A 23,406-nucleotide genomic window follows, 5' to 3' on the forward strand; every position below is an offset into this window, starting at 1 on the left:
CACACACACACACACACACACACACACACACACACACACACACACACACACTTTCTGGATATCTACACTCAACTGGCGTCTGGGGTGTAGTGGTTAGGCACTTCGCTGTCGCGCGATGGAGACCCGAGTTCAATTCCCGAGTGGATAGAACATGAACATTTTTATCGAGAATCTCGATCTTTTTTGCCAGGATATTGTATTTTTCTCAGCCTAGATTGGCCCCGACAGGCACAGTCGGAAGCCGCCTCCTAAATCATATGATCTACTAAATCGTGTCGATGAAGGCATAAAACACCTACATTTTAACATATTAAACAAAACTCTAATCTCTTCTCATTTTCAGACTACTACCTTCTAGCAAAAGATGCTGGGTCCACCAATGGCACAGTGATCCAGTTAGACTCTCCTGTGTTCAAAGACGGAGGCATCTGTATCGACTACAGATTGTTCCAGAAGGGTCCCGGTTCCTACCTAGACATCATGGTGTCCGGGCCACGCTTTTCATACCAAAGTGTTAGCACAACTAAGGGCCAGGACAACAACAAGTGGTTTCACCACAGGCTGATGGTCAACTTGCCGTCAGGATACGAGTTTAAGGTACGACATTTTTAGTTTAGTTTTAGTAAGAGTTTTACGGCACCTACAACACAATAAGATCGTATAACTTATACTATAACTATAAGTGCCGAAGATTAGTTACAAGAGAGTAGCAAACACAAAACAGAAGGAGGGGAGATCAGGACGATAGATGTTTGATAGGAAAGAAGGAGCAAACCACACCAGAGCACCCGTCAACCACCCACAGTAAGAGTTTTACGGCACTTGCAACACAATAAGGTCATATAAGTGCCGAAGATAAGAGGTGTTACAAGAGAGTAACAAACAAGAGAGTAGCAAACATAAAAAAGTAAAGGAGGGGAGATCAGGACGATAGACGTTTGTATTGTTAGGAAAGAAGGAGCGAACAACACTAGAAGAACACCCGCCAACCACCCACTGTAAGACATTTTGTATGGCTTTGCTTTGTCAGGTTCTGGCGTTAACGTGGCTCTGACAAGTCAGCCAGCTTGACCACATTGTTACCTAGTTTTACCGGGTGGCCCATTGCGGACGTTTGTTTTTGAGGCGACGAGTCGGGCGCGATCGGCTTGTGCCACGATAGCCGCTTTGCGCACTCAATCTGGCTAGCAAACTGACCCGATCACCCAGTATTACAATTACACTAAATTAGTTTCAAATCTCACTGAAAAGAAGACCTACCTCCCTACTCTCCTACCTATGTACCACTACCAGTGTATACAATTTCAATTAGGAACGCATCAGACTGTGTTGGCAGAGAGTTGAAAGGGTTACCCCTTTTTTTCTCAGCAGAATGTATAGAGTAGGCCTACTTTTTTGCTTTGTATTTGTATATTTAGGGGGGAGAGGAGAGAACCTACTCTTTTCATTGTTCTGTTTGCATTACTTTAAAAAAAATAAAAAAATTTGAGAGTCCTCACCTACTACTCATATTGGGAGTACACCTGTTGTTAAAAAGGGTGTGGCCTGGTGGGGGGGTGAAACGTATGCTATGCTTGCTATACCCTAAGATACCCCACTGCTGGATACGATGCTGTCTTTCAAGACAATAATAAATAATAATAAATATATAGCATTTGTATAGCGCATATCCCCGCTCAACAGCAGGCTCTATGCGCTTTACACTATATTATTACCCCAGCAGACCATAGAACACTCCGAAACATTCTCAGTTTCCCAGGAAGCATACAGTGCAAGCAGCTGATTAAGCGCTCAAACACTAACAAACTGACAAGATCTTTCGCTGTCTATAGCTGGGTACCCATTCTCACCTGGGTGAAGTGAGGAAAATTTGTGCAAAGTGCCTTTCCCAAGAACAAAACATCGGGCCCCTGACGGGATTCGAACCCACGACCTTACGGTTGAGAGTCCGAGAGCGTAACCACTAGGCCACCGACGCCACAAGACAACTTCTCGAACATAAATTTTGAAAGAATTTGAAGAGTCAGAGTCATGTCCGACCTCGCCAACACCTTCCCTAGGTGTCACTGTCATGTTTTTAATTACAAGTCTCACTGAAATTACATGTACCTCTATTTGTAACGTGGAAACATTGGTTACAGATCTCCAAGGTCTGTTCCCTTTGTATAGGAATTAAAATGCTATCAAGCTAAAATAAATCTTGCGTAAAGTGTAAAGAAATGGAACCATGTAATTTCTGTTTCCCACATTTCCCTGACATTACCTCAGTTATTCAAAATATACGGAAATTTATGAAGTATTCCCACAATGTGTTTCCTTTACAGTTGACCTTTGAGGCTCACACGAGTGGTCAAGACCTGGGCCTTGATGACCTGCTCGTGTACAAAGGCAAATGCATCTAAACTTCTGGCACAGATTTCATCCAGCAGCCTCCAAGAAAACAGGATTCTTTGACCACAGCAGCTGCTGTACTGGCTGTATGTAATTTGCATTGTCGCTCACCCTGACGAATGCTTAAGAAAGAATAATTCAACATTCAATTGTCTCTTGACTCTTGCACTTTAAACAAAATTACATGTATATTGGTGGTTTGGAGATCTCCGAACTTAGAATTCATTAAATTCATAAATTATGGATGTTTCAATTTATAGTTTCAACAAATTTGGTTATTTGAGTAAAGTAGCCTACCGTAATTTTGCTCAAAATTAAAAAAACAAAAACAAACAGTGCTGCACGGTTGGTTTGCATTTGTGTTTCATTGCACGAAAGAGGAGATTTAAAAAAACCATTTTATCGTTTCTTTCTTTCGGTAACGATAAATTCAAAAGATAGTACATTTCATAGTAATAATTATTGTTTAATAATAGGCAAACTTTTTACATTAAAAAAAAAAAATGGATGGTCGAAACTAGTACTAGTACCCAGTATTCATATAATGATATACACTATCTTCATCCCAGGAGAAAGGCACCATCAATGACTTGCCTTTTTTGTATTTTAAGGGAAAAAAAGTATTTTTTTGTTTAGGTACCGGTAAGTGTTTTACAGCACTTGCAACACACATCACATAGGCCATTTAAGTGCGGAAGATTAGAGGTGTCAGAGTTACATGAGAGTGACAAATACAAAAAAGGAGGAGGAGAGATAAGGACAAAAGATGTTAGGAAAGGAACAACCCACAAAAATAGTGTTCCTAGATCATTATAAAAGAAATGAGTTTTAGTTTTAGTACAGGTTTTACGGCGCTCGCAACTGCATAAGGTCATATGAGCGCCAGAAGATTAGATTTTGTTTTAGTAGAGGTTTTACGGCGCTCGCAACTGCATAATAAGGTCATATGAGCGCCAGAAGATTAGAGGTGTTACAAGAGAGTAACAAACATAAAAAAGGAGGGGAGATAAGGACGATAGATGTTTCATAGGAAAGAACAAGCAAACCACACCAGAGCACCCGCCAACCATCCACATAAATGAAATGAACAATTCAGCATAACACCAACTCTTAGATGGACAGCTCGTGGGACTTTACCAGAAGTTGACAGGTTGACACAAATTATTACAGAAACATTTATTTACTTTTTCTGATAAAAACCAGGTGTGTGTGTGTGTGTGTGCTTTAGTTTGTTTTAGTAAAGAGTTTTACAGCACTTGCAAAACAATAAGGTCATAGAAGTGCCGAAGATTAGAGGTGTTCCAAGAGAGTAACACTAACACACATAAAAAAGAAGGGGGAGAGATAAAGACGATAGTTTGATAGGAAAGAAAGAGCAAACCACATCAGAGCACCCGCCAACCACCCACTGTGTGTGTGTTTAATAATATAATTATGGATATGCGTGTGCCTGGGGTTGGGGGTGGGCTGCGGAGGAAACGGTTGAGAAAGCCAATACATTCCAATTAAATGAGCACAGTGGTTCCAACTGAAAAATAACCCACATAATTCCTCTGGTATTTTGTTTTGATAAAATCAGTGTCACTTTATTCATTTGAACATTTTTACAACATCATGGGAACAAAATAAGCGCCTTGCACAATAATACAATGTAATGAACACAAGGCAATGTAAGAATGGCTTCATAAAACATGTAGTAAACCCCCCCCCCCAGGAGGGCAAAAATTTTGAACTGAATACAGGAAACAAACAACACCATCAAAGTCTTTAAAAGGAGCTCCCCGGGGATAAAAAAATATTCAGCAGGCAACAAAACAGATCAATATATATAAGGAGCCTTTCCATAAACATCAAAACAAAACAAAAATATGAGCATCATGAGTCCCCCCAATTTTTATTTAGGCATGACTCAGGTGGTCCGGAAATGTGAATCAGGCCTACTAAAGAACCAAAAATGCAAGTCTGTACCACTAGTATCTGTAGGCACCATAACCTTCACTGTCATAGTTCCCAGAACGCGCACTGCTATCCAAAGAAGCCCCACCGCCAAATGATCTGGAAAAAAAAAAAAAGAGGAGAAATTGTGTTGGTACATAATAACAAAAACATTAATTTCTATAATATAATAAATAAGATCTTAAAACATTTCCGACATATTGATGGTGTTATATGCTCTAATCAAGTAAGAGAAAAAAATAGGTAAACTCTTCAGATGTTCTAGAACCATTGAAGAGTCAGACTGCGGGTCCTAAAAAAAAAATCGGGAGTTGGTGGACACTGTTAATTTTATAATATAAAGGTACTGTGGGCTTACTTTTGTGTCTTCTCCCACCACTTTATTCAGAGGACATTTTTGGCATTTATTGAAACATTCTGTAAAAAACTAGTTACATAGAGCAATACACCATGGATGTCCTGTATGTTCTTGTGAATCCAAAAGGAGTAAGAAACTCAAGTTGGGGAAAAGTGAACACACGAGTCAGAAAATCATAAAGAACTCCCTGAAATAGAAGTAAAATACAGTGGAGATTGAATAAATTAAAAGCTGTGGGACCACTGGATTTTCTTCGGTTTAGTTGGGTTTTCAGTTTAGAGAGGTTGCTCAAATAGAACGGGGGGAAAAAAATCTGGTCATTTTATTTTATTTTGGTTAACCGCAGATTTCCAGATTTAACATGTTCGGTTTAAGTGGACTCCACTGTAATTTGACATTGCGCTCTCACTATAGGGGAAGTTAAAAAAAAAGATTCTCTGGAGAAAAGAACAACTCATTCAATAGCATATTTAAATGACAAAGGCAATCAGCAAACCACATGGAATAATTTTCAAGAAGCTATCCCAAGATAGGGAAAAATGGAAAGCATTTGTTGGTGGCCTATACCCTGATCCAGGACAAGAAAGGCAGCGATGATGACAACTTGACAAACCAGGGTAAACAACCTACGGCATGATGGAACACACATGGAAGTGAAACAAACTTAGGGCCCATATTTTTAAAAATATTATAACGACACTGTCCAAGTCTTCCACCTGTCTTAGACAGTCACAATCTCTTTGCTCCATGACAATGGGTGGCCTTCTTGGACAATTTCTATTGAATCTAACTAACTCAACGCTTACCTGCCAGTAGGACCATAACTGTAGGGATCTTCAGCTTGTTCTCGCAAAGCATAGGAATCGTGTCTGTAGGAGTCCTCGTCGTAGGCCTCCGAACCACTCCTGTTTGCTCCTCCAAAGGCTCGGCCCTGTTGTCCCAAAGCCCGACTCTGTTGTCCCATACCACGATTCTGCTGCCCGTAGCGGCCTCCTCCTCCTCCGCGATTCCTCATCCCTGAGCTGCGCTTCCTCACGTAGCCAGCGTCACCGTAGTCGTCACCCAGATCAGCCTGGGCTGCACTCCTCTTGCCAAAAGCCCAATTTGCTGTGAAGAAGAACACAAATTAGAAGCCCGATTTTCAAGCAATTGCAAGAACTGGTAGAGGCAGCTTCAATCAAACAGTGTGAATCCGAAAACAGCTGTAAATCAAAGGAAAATAGAATAAAAGATTTTTGTTGTTCTTTTTGAGTAACTTTTGTAAACCAATATCCCGGCTAAACTGAAGAAAATCTGATGGTCCTGCACATTCCGTTGAAGCGGATTCCACTGTATTGTAAGTAATTCTCAGGACAGGAACACATTTTCCAAAAAAAACCGAAACATTTTTGAAATTCAGATGCTTTGAACATATGAAAACGTATACTTGTTACAACTGAAGACATCAACCATAACATGAAAATCTTAAGAAGACTGACCTCTCTTTGAGCCCGAATGACAAATATGCATGCACACTCATTTAAATACAAGCACTATTAGCAGAAACCGCAACCTTTGAGGGTATTTCTAAAAAAAACCAATACCCTCAAAACAAATACGAACCAGAATCATCCATGTTGGCCCCTCTGTCCCGCGACCTGCTGCGAGCGCCATAGCCTCTGTCGCCAACTGGGTCTCTTCTGCTCTGTTCAGCTAGCTGGGACATCCCATAGCTGCTTCCGCCCAAAACACCTGCCATCAAAGATCATTTTTCATTTACTTTAACTATTTTTTTAAAATAAAAGAGAAGCAAACAACCTAATAATGGTCATTCAGGGATGGGAAAAAGTAAGACAGACATAAATAATAGAGAGAAAAAAAAGAGGTGGTAGAACCTACCAGCGGTGCCCTCAAACCATATCCACACCTTTTTTGGTGGTGGTGGTGGTGGGGGGGGGGGGGAGAGAGGAGGAGAAAAAAAGACAACCACTCACGACTAAAAATGTTCATTTTGGTTGGGGGGGGGGGGGGGGGGGGGGGGGGACATTAGTTACAAAGGCACAGTAAAGCAGCAGAACCTTCAGGTGGTGCCCTCCACCCACATACTTCTTGTTTATAAACCTATGGCTGATCCAAGGTGGGTGTCGCCCCATACATGGACGTAGAGTCAAACCTGCTTCAACCCACACCTGTCCCCGAAAACCACCTGTACAGATTACCACTTTCCACCCCCCCCCCCCCCCCAAAAAAAAAAAAACCCAAACAAAGAGTTATAATGACACTGTCCACATGCGAGAGAGTAACACAGAAGAAAATTTCAAAAACTGTTTGTTGCAGGTGTACATTTTTGGGGTAGTTTTATCTCTGTTATGGCTTTCTTTAAGAATTTGACAAGCATTATTGTATGATTTCGAGATGTGTTTAAACTCTACAGGTATTTTAAAAAATGCTTACTGGCTTAGAATTTTTATTATTCAAAATACGAAAATATAAACCTACGTGCTACCCACTTCAATTTTTCATAGACGAGAAATTAGAGAAAAAACTTGTCTTTGCATCACCAGCAGAATGTAAATGGTGATAAAAACCCCCCCACAAAACAGCATGAGGTCAGAAAGAATCGGGAGTCTTGAGAAGGAGAGTACCTTACAGCACCAGATAGGGAACGAGAATCAATATGTGTTGGTGCCTGGAGAAAGGTCCCACTTGTCGGCAAATCTATTTTCAGCAATGAGGTGAAAAGGCCATTAAATCATTGGTACAAAATTTAGTTCCACACGAAACACACGTTTAACCATTTCTCAAAGACAAATTGAAAAGATTTTATAATATTTTAAGTTTATACGTTTTTCATTAAACATTTTTGCAACATGTACTTCACCAAAGGTTAAAAATGCTCTAGAAACTGACTTTTTCACCAAACATTACAAAATGTGGCACATCTTTAAAACTACTCAAGATATATGAAAAATTAAAAAAACCAGCGTGTTCAGCATAGAATTTGCTACCACAATATGCTCTTATTTTAATATCCGAAATTTCTCACAACTGGGACCTTTCTCCAGTCACACACACACACATTTATTCGAACTTTGAACTCTTAGCTCTCGTCACAAACACGTACCTGAAGAGCCGGCCATGCTGAGGCCACCCCCCAGCCCCACGCTGCTGGCTCCTCTCTTAGCCTGCTCCACGGCCATCTGGGTCTGGTTCAGCATGGCCAGCTGACTCTTGATGGCCATGTTCAGTTGGCTCTGCAGAATCATCATGTCCTTTGTGGCCTCCGCTTTGGCAGCAAGCTCTGGGAAACGGGAAAATATTTGGTGAAAAAATGACTGAGAAACTGACTGACCGGATAGATACCGGATAGGGAGGGAGAGAGGGCTTGGGGGAAAGGGAAAAAGGTGTAACTAATCTGCATTAATGCCGGCAGAGTGTGTGTGTGTGTGTGCTGCTTGTGTGAGACAGAGAGAGAGAGAGACAAAATCAGAAAAACAGAAAGAGAGAGAGAGAGAGAGAGAGAGAGAGAGAGAGAGAGAGAGAGAGAGAGACAGACAGACAGACAGACAGACAGACAAACAAAATCAGAGAAACAAAGAGAGAAAGAGACACAGAATCACAGAGACTAACCTGCGCCGACGTTTAGACTGCCACTCAATCTCCTGTCGTTGGTCCCTCTGCTTCCCCTCCCACTGCGCATTCCAGACCCTAGACTGCGGCTCCCACCAGCAAAATTCTGCGACCTCTGGGGTCCACCTGTTCTGTTGCCAAATCGATTTCCAGCCAAGCCTGGCTTCCTAAAACCAGATCTGTTATCCCCAAAACTCTTCGGTCCTCCTGTATCTTTGCTTCTCCTGAATGTATCTCGAGTGGGAGGGAATTTTTTATAGGGTCCTGTGCGGTTCTTCAGCTGTAACGACAAAACAAGTAAATTTCAACTGAACTTTTATTCCACCCGTTTCTGCCAAACACACAGCATGGGTGCTCTGATGGAACCCAGTTAACTTGAACTTTGGTGAAAATCATTTTTCTTTTTTTCTCCCCTAAAAGAATCCCGAACTTTGATACACATTACTTTAAACTTTATGCAAACCTCACTACCCATCACGATGACATGAGTGATCCATTGAACCCCGATAACGCGATATAGCGAGGTTACAACAGCACACCAGTTGAGCGACTCAGGTTTGAGAACCTTGCAGTCTTCCTCTACCTGGTCATTTACTTTATCTATTTTACTCGATGGGTTGCGGGACAAATAAATTTTTACCCAAATTAAAGGAATATGAGCTCATTAACTGGCAAATCGCAACATCATAAAAAGACCAAGATAATGTTAAACATGTGCCTCTAAAGATTAAAGTGGAGCAACCTAAATCCAGTCATTGCTTTGTTTTAACCTTGCCAATGTACTCAGGTCAAACACATACTTCTTGCCAGGATGTTATCTCAGGCTCATCAAAACACATTGACAGATTTATGATTGTCCGAGTGATAACATCAATGCTAGACAGTTTTTTGCTTCTGTATAATTTCAAAATTGGAGTCGACGAGTTTACGACAGAACGCCGACGACAAAACAAATGGTGAAATCCAATACATATATGTCAAATTGGCTGCACTGACAAAATAAAATTCACATAAACAGAATTATTACATTTTCTAGACATTAACCTTGTTTCAACTCTCATGGCAAGTTTAATGGGTGAGACAAGAGCCAGCCTGTGACATAATACATTTTAACCCTTTCTTGTTCAACCTGGTCAGTAAAAAGAACAACGCTCTGAACAAAACTGGCCAGAATCATCACGTTTCTCTCACAGGATTTTCTCAACGGTGAGCTTTTTATGGTAAAAATAGATCCCTGACATTAGGCTGTAAGTAGCCTTGTTTCATTTCAAGAGAGAAAAGTGTGTCAGAGCTGTCATTTGCAGGCAGAAGTCACTTTTACTTCCACAACCCACAAAAGAATATGAACAGCAAAGGGTTGCTCTGAAGATAGTAAATTAAAGCTCTCCCTGTGGTTTTCAGCACCCTGCATAATTTAGCCAAATTTGAACATTTTTGGGGGAGAATTTCTTATTATTTTCCTTTATCATTCTTTGTTAAAATTAACAGAATCGCATAATTTCATATTTTTGGGCTCAGTTGCATCATTTCAGAATTTTTTTTGCATAAAACGACGGGGACAATTAAATTCATGGGCTGCTACTGCTGGCGAAGAATAAGAACAGGCAGGAAAGAGTTAATCTCATACACCACGACAAGCGTATTATTATTATTATGTTTTCTATGAAAAAGGGAGAATGAGCTACATGAGTCAAGCCGAACAAAAACATTTTGTACTCATGTCACAAAGGAAGCTAGTCACCGAGTGAATGTTTGTAGACATACTCGAACCCTTGATACAGCTCTCGTGCTTAAGAAGCCTTGTAACTGAATGTGAAGTGGGTTCTTACACCTGTAGCTTAAAATTCCCCCCTTTTTTTACAGCGTAGACGGTCGATCCTAAAAAAGGAATCAGTTCATGAGTGACAAGCTCATGGGCAAAGACAGCAGCAACTGCTTTTCATATATTGGATAATATTATCCAAGATAATGTGAACAATCCTACTGGCACAAGGGTTTTTTGTACCTCAAACCTTTCACCCCACATGCTGAGAAAAGGGAAGTATACCGACACAAGAACTGCCAGTAAGTGCAAGGAAATAGTAGGCCAGACTGACACAAACCAAAGAGAGAAAGAAAAGCAGGATCAAATAGTGGAATCTCTTTCTCTTTTCCCGAAACTGGAAACAGGCTAAACACACAATAAGCATACTCACATTCCCAAAACCAGGCCGCCTCTGTTGGGAGCTTGCACTTCTCTCTTTCCCCTTAGCTTGCGGTGACTTTGAATCTCCCTCCTGAAACGTGGGTAAGAAGTCTTATTAATTTGTAAGAGTAGAGTAAAGGGCTGTATGTAGACACAATGACAGCCGTTTAGAGATGAGAAAAAGCAAGACAGACAGAAACCGCAGAGGAATGGTAAAGAAAGAAGTTGGACCTCCCAGTGGTGCTCTCCAAGCATCTTATAAAAGAACACATACATGGCAGGGCTACTGAACAAACAGTAGTAAAAACCGTCAACACATTAAACTTTACTTCATGCATATGAAATTATGAAATAATTATACCAAATAAGAAGCTTCACAGTAAGCAAAGAGTGATACAGAAGACACCCTCCCACCCCCCTCCATTTTACATAAAATATTCTTGCACAGACAGTAATTTAATCTCCCATGAAATCATCTTTCCTTTTTTAAAACTGCCCCCATAGGTTTTATGCATCCTGCATAATTGAGCGAAATTTGATCATTTTTTGCATAATTTCTAATCATTTTCCGTTATCATTCTTTGCTCACGTTTCAGACCCAGGGGAGGTAACAGACCAAAAGAATAGGGAAATAAAGAGTAAAAAAACTTCTTATACACAACAATTGAAATTTCAACTCGTGGCTGCATCTGTGATACGAAACAAATGCCTGGCGAAAACACTAGAACCCCTCCTCCACCCACCAATCAACTTACTTTCTTTGAAGAAGCTGAGGATGATTCTCTCTTTTTTGGGCTGTCTTTTTCTTCCTTTTTATCCCCAGATTTGGATGAGACTTGCTCCTTGCTCTTAGAGGGCTCCCTCTTTCCGTCTTCTGAGGACTTGCTGTCTGCATGAGACTTGCTTCCCGATCCTTCTGTCTTGGCTCCCTCTTTTTCCACTGTTTGAGATGAAGACCTGCGCCTGGACCCTGATTCATCCTTTGCTGCTGGTGGTTTCTTTTCTGGTTGACACAACAAACAACACATTATACCCAATCATTAAAATCCTCAAAAACAAAAAACATTCAAAATTGTAAAAGACAACCACTTATTGCCGAGAATAAAAGCGGTTGTTTTAGACAGGTGGTCGTCTTGGACAGTCATTAAATCCTTTTTTTTAAAACCACAAATGGGAAAATGGAAAGTAGCCATTTGTACTGGAGACTGTCGAAGACAGGTGGCCGTTAGAGCAGTTTGAACAGTGTTATTAATGGGGTGGGGGGGGGGGGGCTACACCCCCAAAATCAAAATTCGGCTCAAAATCATGGAATTTCAGTTGTAGGCATTTTTAGCTTCCTCAGCCTTTCCTACAACTATTTCATGGCATAAGAACCCCCAAAAACCGTATTTTTTCCCATACCGGGCATGTTTGTAACCGCCATTTCCTCATAAAGTCAGTATTTTATTTTTCTTTATCGGCCGTTTTCTCAAAATGCGACTTTTCTCTATACTTTTTTGAATAACTCCACCATTTTTCATCCAATCTTCATGAAATTTTCACAGAATGAAGAAAAGAGGTAATACTAAAAATTTGTCTGTTGAATTTTTGATATATGGAATAGATTTTTGTTGGTGGTGTCTGGAGTGTGGATTTTCACGGATTTTTCGCAAACTTGAATGCTACCTCAGGAAAAAATTCATTAAAAATTTTCTAATTTGTTTAGGAAAAAAACAACAGACAAATTTTTAGATCTAATGTTTGTAAACACACATGCAAAAAAACAATCAATTTCCATGAGCGATAAGTGCAGTATTCATTACGTAAGACATGTCAATAAAATCCAATATGGCGGCGTATCCATGGAAACTAAACTTTTTTCTCAAATTCGATTGCGGATTTTAAGACTCCTTACTATGCTTGTTATATGTGTGAAATTTGGTAAAATTCGGTCCAGTAATAAGCGAGAGAGCCTCCAGGTGTAGCCCCCCCCCCCCCTAAATGATTTACACTACTGCATCAGCTATATCAACCGTACTAAAAATCATAGGCTTTTCCAATAACGCATGCCTCCATATAGGACTAAAAATATACGTATCATAAGGAAATATTCGTACAGCTTTTCAATAAAAAAGACAATAACAAATAACTCCGCATTCCCTATTTCAAACATCACCTTTCTGAAACCAGGCCCAATAAAACTCACAGCAGCACACAAGCCTAAATACCGAAACTCTCCTAACATCATCAACAGAGAAAGCAATGGGTACAGTCTACAAGCAGTAAAGTAATTGCATATAAATAAACAATGAACTTCGTTGAGAGAAATTATCCACAATAAAGTAGTCTGAGCAATAATGTTTTAAACAAATTACACACAGCCTTTTAGTTCCAGCTTGGTTTCATCTCAACAAAAATTGCAACAACCCTTTTAATTAATTACAGTTATGACAACTCTAAGCTCAGCTTACTATCTTTCTCAGTCTTTAATAACATACTTTCAAGGGGGTGAAGTTCAAGGATGTTTCCTCCAAGCTCCACTTTTGCAAAAGCCTTCAAGCATGGGATGACTGTGCTGCGTGTCTTCAGGACCAGACGGGCAGTGCTGGGTGAACAAACAGCACATTGAGGTTGAAACACAGAGAACACACAATAAACACACATACATCATCAATCAAAACAGTAGTAGACAGGAAATTCCATAATGACAAACTCAACATTTGGTATTAATATGTAAAACCTTTGATTTGGATTAAGAGAAGCATGTAATGATCATATAACCATTCACTGCTTTGCAAAAAAACAAGATAAAAGACAAAAATAAAAACTCAAGAGTAAAGGACGTGGATCTACCATTGACACACCCATATGATATAAAATAATGGAAAATACTGAAAGCTGGGATAAGCGTAAAGCTGATCACATCTAAATGTACACCTATCTTAACCATTATATATATATATATATATATATATGAGTCGCGACGCTGTGGAATCAAGCACAGGTCAATTTTTGGACATGCAGAGTTATTGGTATCAACTGAAAGATTATTTTTGATCCTTGGTTTCGAAGAAAAAATTGCCCATCTATTTTGAACAGAAGCCGAGGTATTTGCGATCGATGGAGGCCGGGTCGGTTGGTTTCAGAGTTAAAATTAGCGAGAAAATGGCCGCCAAAGCTTGGTGACTTCCATAGCTTGAGAGTTCAATGAAAGTGAAATTTTACAATTTTTGTGCTTTTAATCAACGATTTTCAGTAAAATCTAAACTTAAATATGTTTTTGAAAGGGTTTGAGCCAAAAAACAAAAATTTCATAAAAATTGCCAAACTGGTGGGAATATGCCATTTTCTTTAATTAATTTTACTATTTTGACAAGCGCCTGATTTCACCATGATGCCTCACATATATCCTTTTTAAAAATATGCAGCAACTGTTCTCTGGCAAATACAAGGACATAACTTTACAAATACATGTACAGTAAAAACTTTTAAAAAACTTACAGAAATTTGACAATATAATTTTTTTAATGAGAACTGCTCCCTCTAAAGAATTTCACTTTCAAATTCTGCATACATTTTACACCAGGGGAAGGGGTCCATTCATTCTTCAATGAACAAAATTTATCAAAATTTTTAACATTCCAAAAGTCTTTTTTGTGTGCTTATTCCAGAAAGAAAACAAAAAATTTCAAATAGCTTTACATTTCTAGAATCAACGGCAGAGAAGAAAGGACAATCAACAAAGTGTCAAGAGAGAGAAATCTTGATCAGCTGTCGATTGTGCACATTCAGAGACTTTCTCAGGACAAGATGCATTCTCCAACAATTCATCACTATCTGTGAGCTTTCTGCTGAAAGTGTCGTTTTGACTTGTCATACATACAACAGCAACACAAAGCGACATCCTTCACTAGGATGTATTTCACCCTCTTATTCTTTCATAAAACTTTAATATGTATGATCAGCAACAACGACTTTTTTGAGAGAAAACACTCTTCATGTATACACAAATTGAGTGATTCTGTTAGGTAAAGGGTACAGCAACAGCTTTTGTGGTAATGAAGACCAAGACCAAATCATACACAGTTGACACGGAGGGCAATTGACATCTTTGCATTATGATAACACTTTTCCCAAACACACATTCAAAATATATTTTAAGAAGAACAACGGACATCATGGGCAAATATTATACCACAGGCCTTTTCTCTCCAGTTGGTCTGCCACATCTGCAAATGCACCTGACAGCCAAACTTTTATTTAAAATGTTGCAACATCTATCCATTTCTTCAGCTGAAGGAACAAGATGTCTTAACTCTTTTTATCTCAGGACTACCACTGAAAACCAGGTACTTCACTTAGGGACTGCCACCTTCCACTAGAGCAAATAAGGTTTCGAGACACCATCATTGTCTTGGGACTGTACATGGACGGCTTTATGCACCAAGGAAGTGAAAGATAGAACATTGGCCTGGCTACGCAACACCGCAGTTTTGTACTTTAAAGATGAAAGCATCGACTGGACAGTATGCGCGGAGTTATTGTTGCCAGATATATCACAGCCCACAGTGGTCTTGGTAACGAGGAATTTCGTAACCTGGATAAAATGAGTTAAGACAGTTCAAAACGTCCTCTACATGAACAGCTTCTCTTTCCTGCCAACGTTATACACGAAGTGTTATTTCATAAGACAAGACTGCTTCACACAAGAAAGCTCTTTGGATTCTTGAACAACAAACTAAAGCCTGCACGAAAAACGTGGCTTTCAAGGCCTCAGAAACGTATATCAGCAGATGTCATACAGCACTGTAAGGCAAAAATTAACTTACCCATCTGTGTACTTCTCGGGATTGTAATTGATTTCTTGAGCAAATGGAAACATGACCCTCAACATATTCTTGGTGGTGCCAGGTGGCAGGTTTTTCACGAAAACTGAGCCAATCACTCTTTCCCTCTTCCTGCCTGTATGGGAGATAGAGTCAAATTCTCTGGACATCCAAAAACCACAATTAGCCTTGGTCAGGGAAGCACATAGCTTCAGGCCAAAATGAGGTCCAAGAGCCTGAGATGAAAAATTATTGTATAAAACATAACCAATAGGGCATTCAAGCCATCTCGCACACATTTTGCAAGATGGCTGGTTCACATGTGATTCAATTCTGCCATGTTAAAAAAACAATTTAAGTCCACACGCCACCACAACACTTCGAAGCTGCTATGTGGGAGGAAAATCTGGACTACTCTCACAACCCTCTTTGTCAGAGGGTTATAGAGGGTGCATGGCCAGCTAAGATGTTCCACCCGTCTGCAGAGGATGAGTGAAAAGTTTGCTCAGTTTTCTCTCACTGTCCAACAGCATGACATATTTTAGTGAAATCAAGCCATATATCTCTTCACTGCTTTCTAAACTTTCATGAGTTTTGACGACTGTCCTCAACAGAAAGCAGTCCAATGAGACAAAGACTACTGCAGGGCCAGTCGTCTATCCACTCGGTGTCTGATCATTTGTTCTTTGAACCGCTGTTCACTAAATGAACCAGCTTTGATCGATCAAATTCTCTTATCCCAAACTTTTACATTCGGAAAAAACGACCGTAAGAAACCTGTGCTTTATTTCATTTGACTTTAGCGCCTGTCTACTGTGTGAGCTTCATGGATAGGTCTTTGTGTACAGAAAAAGGAGCAGCTGGCTGTAGGAGTGTCAGGAGAAAATTAAAGTGTGCAATGTCGCTGTGCTGCAAACATACATGCTTAGACATTACCGTGTTGGACTCACTAAGCACCTCTCGTGATCATTGTTTCATGAAAAACCACCCTGAAGCTGAAAACAAAAGGATGAAATGATCAGCTGAGGGTTATTAAAAGTAAAGGGGAAGCATCACCAGCATCATTTGAAGACTCTGCCTCTCCTCTCCATCCAAAAAAAACAACGTAGCTGATGCCTCCACCCCAGACCAACAAGTACAGCTCCACAGACCTTGAGCTCGAGACTCTTTTAGTTCCCAACCTACAATCCAAAGTTTGCACCCTCGGCCAAAGTTGGTAACAACCAATACTGCACTTCTGTTCTGTCAGAATTGGTCAACAGGACGCTCTGCCAGAACCCGCCAAAGTCACGTTCTGCCAGCACTATCCATCAATGGGACGTTCTGCCAGCACTGTCCATCAATGGGACGTTCTGCCAGACTCCAACAACGAGATGTTTTGCCGAAATCTGTCAGCGAGATGTTCTGCCAGAATCAATCAACGGGATGTTCTGCCAGACTCCATCATTAGAATATTCTGCCAGCAGAATCCGTCTGTGGTATGTTCTGCCAGCAGAATTTGTCAGTGGGAGGTTCCGTAATCTGTCCTAGGAATGTTGTTCTGACAGCAGAATCCATCAATGGGGCGTTCAGCTAGACTTCATCAACGAGATGCTCAGCTGAAATTTGTCAGTAACTGCCAGCAGAATCCATCAGTGGGATGTTCTGCTGAAGTCCGTAAATGGAATGTTGTTCTGCTAGCAGAATCCGTCAATTGGACGTTCTGCCACACTCCGCTGGTGGGATGTTCTACAAGCAGAATCTGTCAATGGGACATTCTACCAGAATCCATCTAAGGGACGTTTTAACAATCTAAAAATGTGCTCTAGTGCGTATAAAATTCCAGGACCTATAGTGAATGACAACATCCTTTTTGAGATGAATGATTTAGCTGCCTTTCAGCAGCATAAAGTGTTTATTAGAATCCCCTATATAGTACTCAAGTATCCCTACCCCTGTTTAGAAAATGTTATTCATTTAACAGACTCAAAGCGATCTCAGTATTGACAAAATATATCTTCCTTCTACACTTTTTGGACTTAGATAAACCGGCTTAAATCAAATTTTCCTTCGGAAGTGAGCAAAGCGGGGGTTATTTTATAAAAGAGATCAGAAACAGTGGGGGATGGGAAAAGATCCAAATAATTTTCGTCAAGTCCTGTCTGTCCCAAAGGCACCAACATCATGAAATCTGAAAGAAGAACTGTTAGGCAAGAACAAACAAAACATTCCAAAAATACTCAAATACAGTGTATAAATTTCTGAATTTCTTAAACAATGTTAGCTTTAATAGACTTCAATAGATTTAAAGAAACAACAGTAAAATAATTTGTTAGAGGGTAATGATTTTCTGCAACACTGATTTTGGTTCAAGTTGTTTTTTAAAATATCTAAAAATCATTTGGTTAAAAGAAGAAATAGCATACTTTTAACCTGAATACAATGAGACATCCCTGCAAAAAGTAGATGTATTTAAGGGAGGGGGAATCAGGCCTGTCTGGCTGAATAAAGACAGGTTGTTACGTGTGTAACTTTAAATGTTAAGGTAATACACACCTAGCTACCCCACCTTGAAATATACTTCACAGCTCGTTAATAAGAAATACGTAATGTATTTCCTGCAGGTACACTACAAACAAAATGTACTGAAAAGGCCAGGATAAAGCCTTATTAACAACAAATTTTTCCAACAGTCAAAAATACAAACACAACATGTGAAATCTTACCAAATAAATGACCCTGATTTTTTAGAGGACCAGCTGTCATGGCAACAAACAGCATCCGCACCATCTTGGTATCAAACCTCATGTACGCTGACAACATATGGGGAGGACGAGACAAGAAGAAATAAAAATGCTCATAAGTATTGAAAGTTAGGCCCAAAAAGAATTATTCATATTTGATGATTTCACAGGACATCACAAGTCGTGAGCAGGTAAGAAATTTTCTAGTACACATCAACTTGTTTTTTTAAAAAGAAGAAAAAAATCTGCTTCTTCCAGTTGTGAACTCCACATATATCTTTAAAGGGAAGCCTAAGCAATTTCCATACAACATTTAATGGAAAGTCAAAGTGACAATACATCAAAAGCCCGACAGTATGAAAAATATGTATAAACCTGCCACATCCTTCAAAATGAAAGGCCATAACTACTGAACAATGGTCAAGCATACTGCGACTCAAAAAAAAAAGAGAATACGAATGAATACCTTTTTCTTGAATGACACCTTCTGCATTTTTTCTGATAACTTCAATATTGATTTCTTGAAAGTGTGAATCCAAGGTCATCAGACTGCGTACAACTCGTATGCTCTCAGTCACAGACTGGATATACATTTCTCCTTTTCTGTGGAGACAAAAATGACAAAAAAGTAATATATATCGCCTTTTCTTGAACAACTATAATCACACAGACATGTTCTATAGAAAAATAACACAACTTACATAAACAAAAGTGCAAGCTTCAGTTTTCCATGATCAAAATGATTTGCACAACAATTTTTATTACCTAACATGAATCACCATGGTAATGTGTTTTAAATTGCAACCTCTTTTCCATAAAACTGCATTTATGACAACAAAATTCATTTGGCAGGTATAGATCTACATTTTCTCTCATGCCTGTATTCAGCACAGCAATTGATCTGCCTTGTGTTAAAACATTGACCTGTTCAGCAGTTCTACCTTTGCAGAGTGTACAGAGTACAGTAGAAACTAGATGAACCTGCCTAAGACAATCACCTGTACAGACAGCCACCCCCCCCCCCCTGCATTTTTATCTCCATTATAGTGACACTGTTCCAAGACATTCACCTCCAATAGTCATCCACTTTTCTTCTCCACAATGAGTGTTGATCTTGGACAATTTTGCCTGTACTTCTAAAAAAAACCTTACCTCCTTTTAGTTTTAGTAAGTGTTTTACGGCACTTGCAACACAATAAGGCCATACTTACAAGTGCCGAAGATTAGGTGTTGCAAGAGAGTAACAAACACAAAAAAGAAGGAGAGATCAGGACGACAGGTGTTTGATAGGAAAGAAGGAGCAAACCACACCAGAGCACCCGTCAACTACCCACACCTTATCTCCTATAGAGTACAGAAACAGAGAAATAGAAAGGTATGACCAAGCAAAGAGATTGGTCAGGGCACGTATAGTCCGAGTTTGAATATAATAAAGTACATTGACACAATGATGGTCAATCAGTGTTAGGATAAAGCAAGAACGAAGACAGAAAAAACTGACGGGAGGAAAAAGTATGACCTACCAGCAGTATTTTTAAACCACCCATGGGCACATATTAACATATACTTGCAGTAGTACAAAAGTGAGGCAGGAAAAAAGCATTTGAAGATAAAATATTTGAGCTACCTAAAAGTTTTCAAACTATTCTTTTCCAGCAAACTGGTGCGGACCCTAAAAATAACGAAAAGACAGTTCGAACCATAAAACTTGTTCTAGCTAACAATGGTTGAGTCAATGGAGATTGGGTCTAGTGAGGTTTACTAAATGCAGTTTCTACTTATTCTTTCATCATTACCCTCTTGAAAACTCTCCTGTCATGAGATACAACAGACTTTCTCTTGCACTCTTGAAGACTCTGGCGATTAATCCACTTGTGAAGTCTGCAGGCTTCAAAGGATATACTTTCACTTGCCACTTTCGCTCTGGACAGCAAAGGAAAGAAGATATCACACTTTAAAATCATACCTCCTAATGTGTGTGTGTGAAACTTTTGAGTTTTGTGTCTAGAAAATATTACCCTCAAAACCTGGGCTCTTTGGAAAATTAAAAGAATTCCGGTGAACTAGGGAAAACAATAATGACATACATTTTCTTCCACTTTAAAAGAGCAGAACACACACAAACATTTTTTTCTACAAGTCAGGCCTCCATTAGCAGCAGAGAACTAAATGCACAAACATTTTTTTTTCATGTGCATACATTGAGACATTGAAACAGCAAAAAAAAATCCAGTACTCGACTAGTTCACAAACAGAAAGAGGAAGTTTTAATTATATATATTTCATACTAATTAAATAGATAGTTAGGACAAATTGAAACAAATTTCACAGACAAAGAGTAAAAATGGTTTCAATGATCAATCAGAAGTCATACTTACTCGCAAGAACTGCCACATTCACTTGTGGCATGACATTTGGGTCAACAATTTTTTTCTCTGTCTTTTCTTCCTCCAATTCTTCCTCCTCTTCCTCTTCAGCTTCTTCTTCATCCTCTTCCTCTACATCTTTTCCAGTATCATCATCTCTTCCTTCAATCGTGTCGCCTCCATCACCTTCACCATCCTCATTCAGATATGCTCCTTCGGCGTCCAATAAATCTTCATTTCCTTGATCAAACGTAGTTTCCTCTTCTGCTTCATTATTTACATCCTCAGAAGTATCAAGTACTTCAGAAACTTCTTTGATATTGGATTCGTCTTCCTCTGGAGCAATTTCTAACAGGCTTTCAGCTTCTTGTTCTTGTAACATCTCAATTTCCTCCTCTTCATTTTCTATTTTCAGTTCAACATCTTTGTTCACTTCTTCCCCGCTTTCAGCCATTGTGACCTGTTTCAAAAACACAAATTAAACAAATAAAACATGATTCAATAAAAGATTTAATAAAAATATAGAGAGGAAAAAAATTATGATAAAATTTGACAAAACACCCCACAGTCCAAGTTTTAACACGTGCAAGGAAAATGGGAAGAGGAACCTAAAATCCCTTGCTTTCATTTTTTTAAAAGGTACAGTCGGGGGGGAGGGGGGGCTGATCAAGTGCATACGGTAACCGTGTACGTAGACAGAGCGTTTTTTCATTTATATAAAAGTGTACCAGAAATTAATTGATTAAAAAATCCGTAACTTTTTTGTTTATTGATGGATTTCAAAAATTCAAAAAGTTCCATGCTCTGTGAAGATAAAGCTACAAAATGCACCTATTTGCAAACACTTTATGGCAAAAAAAGGATTTTCGTGGTCATTGCTACTCTAGATCTAATCAACAGTTACTAGCGAGGGTAACCCGGGAAGACGACAATAATAGGGCAGAAATATGTCATCAAGATCTAGAATCTAGATCTAGATTTGGGCCAATCAGAGGCGTGCTAGTCTAGATTTAGGTTAGGTGCTCGCTGTAGCTTCATGTGTGCTGTATTTTATCATGTACTTTAACCCTGGAAGCGCGCAGGCCCTATATAAAGGGCGTGAGCCGGGCTACCCGGGAAGCGCCCACGCCCACGCCCTATATATAGGGCTGACCTACTTTGACCTGGAAGCGCGCAGGCCCTATAAAAAGGCATAGACGCTGACCCTTTTCAATGGAAAATTCCAGTGTTCCTTATATGGAAAATGACGTAGTCAATTACAGGCCAAAGTTATAAATAGTGACCAATGACTTTGCAAGTTATCTTGACCTTGTAGAGCGTCTCTTGGCCGAGATATCAATCGATAAAGTGACGCGGTCCCGCTGAGCGACTACACTACACTACACGCTATGTGTTTCACTTGTTTCGCCGTGCTGATGTACTAATTGTCGAGTCTATCGCGTTCTCGGCATTGTTTGTATTTATTTGATTGCTGATCATTTTTTAATTGCTCATTCTATCAGCTTAAAGAAAATATATGCTTTTATCATCCGTTGAGCCGTAAATGGTCATTTTTCAGTAGCAGGTGTATACATTTCGGGTATCTCAGCTGTTTCCCCCCCGCCAAACCCCCATGTTTACAACTGATCGGCCGAGGTGGCGGGGCATTTTTGGCGGGTTACTTCCGGTGAAACGCTGAGCGCTTCTAGGGTTAATAAACTCTCATCTTTTTGTGATGCTTGGCTTACTAATTTCTTGTGCTTGTAGTGACCATGATGAATATGATGATGGATGGCATGGGCCATGGTGGGTATCTGGGTATCACTCAATGATTCAGGACCTAGAAAATGCTGTTGCCAACAAAGGAAGCAAAGTCAAATTTTAGACTCATACTCACAGAAAAACCAGTGTCGCACTTTCTTTCGTTTCGAGTTTTAGCACTTAATCTTAGCGTAAACCGTAAGTTGGTTGAGCTGGTGGCTTCCTTCGTTCGTTCGTTTCGTTCGAGCTCGAGCCAACGTCCTAAAATTGCCAGTTTGGTAGATCTAGATTCCTATCAAAAAATAAGAATATGGATTCGGCAGTTTTTCTTAAGTTATTTATTGACAAGAAGATGTCTAAAGTCTCGAGACAGTTGGCAAGTTGGGCAGGATTTTGAGGGTCAATTTTCTTTACTGCTTTATTATTTCTGTTACCAGCAGTATGCCAATATCTGAACATTGTTAGCACTGGCGGTGCCCACGTATGATCTTCAAAGTTGTCGAGAACATCATGTAAAAGACATGACTTGAAGCCTGAAAATAATCTGGCAACCCAGTCTGTTATGTAAGGCTTATAGAGTTGGCCAAGTAGGCCTGGTATTATAATCTCTTTATTTCATTGGTTGCCAGAATTTAATCACGGTGCCAAGTGAAAGTAGCCGTCTTGTTTAAAAGACGTATTTTTTAAAATTATAGATTAAAGTTATGCATTATGTATTTACTATAGCGTAATGAGCCATTCTTATACTATTAATAGATCAATACCCTCCTCCTACACCTCTCTCTTGAACACTCTCTCGCCTTCCCCTTTGCCCCCCCTCTCTCTCTCTCTCTCTCTCTCTCTCTCTCTCTCTCTCCCTGGCGTCTGCCCAGCTACATGATAATTCGCCAAGTCCACTCTCTTTTTCAACATTTCAGCGACACGAGTGTTCGCCGTCTCCTTGTTACAATCCTTTTTTTAAATTACACTGGCGAGACAGTCATGTTGTTTTTTAGTCTTTGAAGGTGTTACTGATAGTTAGTGTGGGTGTATTTATGCACTTGCTCTGCGCGATACGGTTCAATTGTTAGCTCTTTCACCCATCTCTTTCGGTTATTATATTATTATTATCGGTTGTAGAGAATCGGTGTCCGTGGTGTCGTGGATAGAAAGTCAGAATACGGGCATCCCATTCCCATGTGAGGAAGTTATTTTATCGAGTATCTCAGTGTGTCTGCCCGCATGCTGTACCCTATTAAGGCTTTGATGGCCCTTACAGGCAGGATGACGCAGC

The 23,406-nt window shown here is 39.7% G+C and overlaps 2 protein-coding genes and 1 long non-coding RNA gene across 3 annotated transcripts in view; 2 read left to right on the plus strand and 1 right to left on the minus strand.

Annotated features, from left to right (window-relative positions):
- The window catches only part of LOC101852962 (astacin-like metalloendopeptidase), an 11,440-nt gene extending 11,188 nt beyond the window's left edge, over positions 1 to 252 (plus strand). The window contains exon 5 of the mRNA XM_035972589.1: positions 191 to 252. Coding sequence (XP_035828482.1) covers positions 191 to 252 — 62 coding nt within the window. The remainder of the gene's footprint in view (positions 1 to 190) is intronic.
- A 96-nt stretch (positions 253 to 348) lies between these two features.
- LOC118477196 lies at positions 349 to 2,724 on the plus strand. Its single transcript, XR_004859183.1, has 2 exons — positions 349 to 597; positions 2,325 to 2,724. It is a non-coding gene; the product is annotated as an uncharacterized LOC118477196 (long non-coding RNA).
- A 1,224-nt stretch (positions 2,725 to 3,948) lies between these two features.
- LOC101851225 (nucleolin) lies at positions 3,949 to 22,402 on the minus strand. The gene is made up of 14 exons (XM_005109177.3): positions 22,270 to 22,402; positions 20,406 to 20,853; positions 19,824 to 19,950; positions 18,494 to 18,630; positions 18,010 to 18,096; positions 15,308 to 15,440; positions 12,977 to 13,083; positions 11,255 to 11,502; positions 10,510 to 10,590; positions 8,315 to 8,594; positions 7,809 to 7,985; positions 6,308 to 6,436; positions 5,512 to 5,812; positions 3,949 to 4,446 (listed from the first exon to the last, which is right to left on the minus strand). Exons 2-14 carry the CDS (start codon positions 20,845 to 20,847, stop codon positions 4,362 to 4,364), a joined length of 2,334 nt encoding a protein of 777 aa, XP_005109234.1. The 5' UTR covers positions 20,848 to 20,853; positions 22,270 to 22,402; the 3' UTR covers positions 3,949 to 4,361.
- Between the last annotated feature and the right edge of the window lie 1,004 nt (positions 22,403 to 23,406).

The sequence above is a fragment of the Aplysia californica genome, unplaced genomic scaffold (genome assembly GCF_000002075.1).
Source record: "Aplysia californica isolate F4 #8 unplaced genomic scaffold, AplCal3.0 scaffold00753, whole genome shotgun sequence".
Taxonomy (NCBI): domain Eukaryota; kingdom Metazoa; phylum Mollusca; class Gastropoda; order Aplysiida; family Aplysiidae; genus Aplysia; species Aplysia californica.

Bases quoted from the DNA above. Each gene is read 5' to 3' on its own strand.
- LOC101851225 (XM_005109177.3), bottom strand. From the start codon at position 20,847: ATGGCTGAAAGCGGGGAAGAAGTGAACAAAGATGTTGAACTGAAAATA. The intron at 19,951-20,405 runs GTAAGTATGACT...TTTGCTGTCCAG, and splicing joins GAATGTGGCAGTTCTTGCGA to AGCGAAAGTGGCAAGTGAAA. The intron at 10,591-11,254 runs GTAAGTTGATTG...CCCACGTTTCAG, and splicing joins CCTCAGCTTCTTCAAAGAAA to GAGGGAGATTCAAAGTCACC.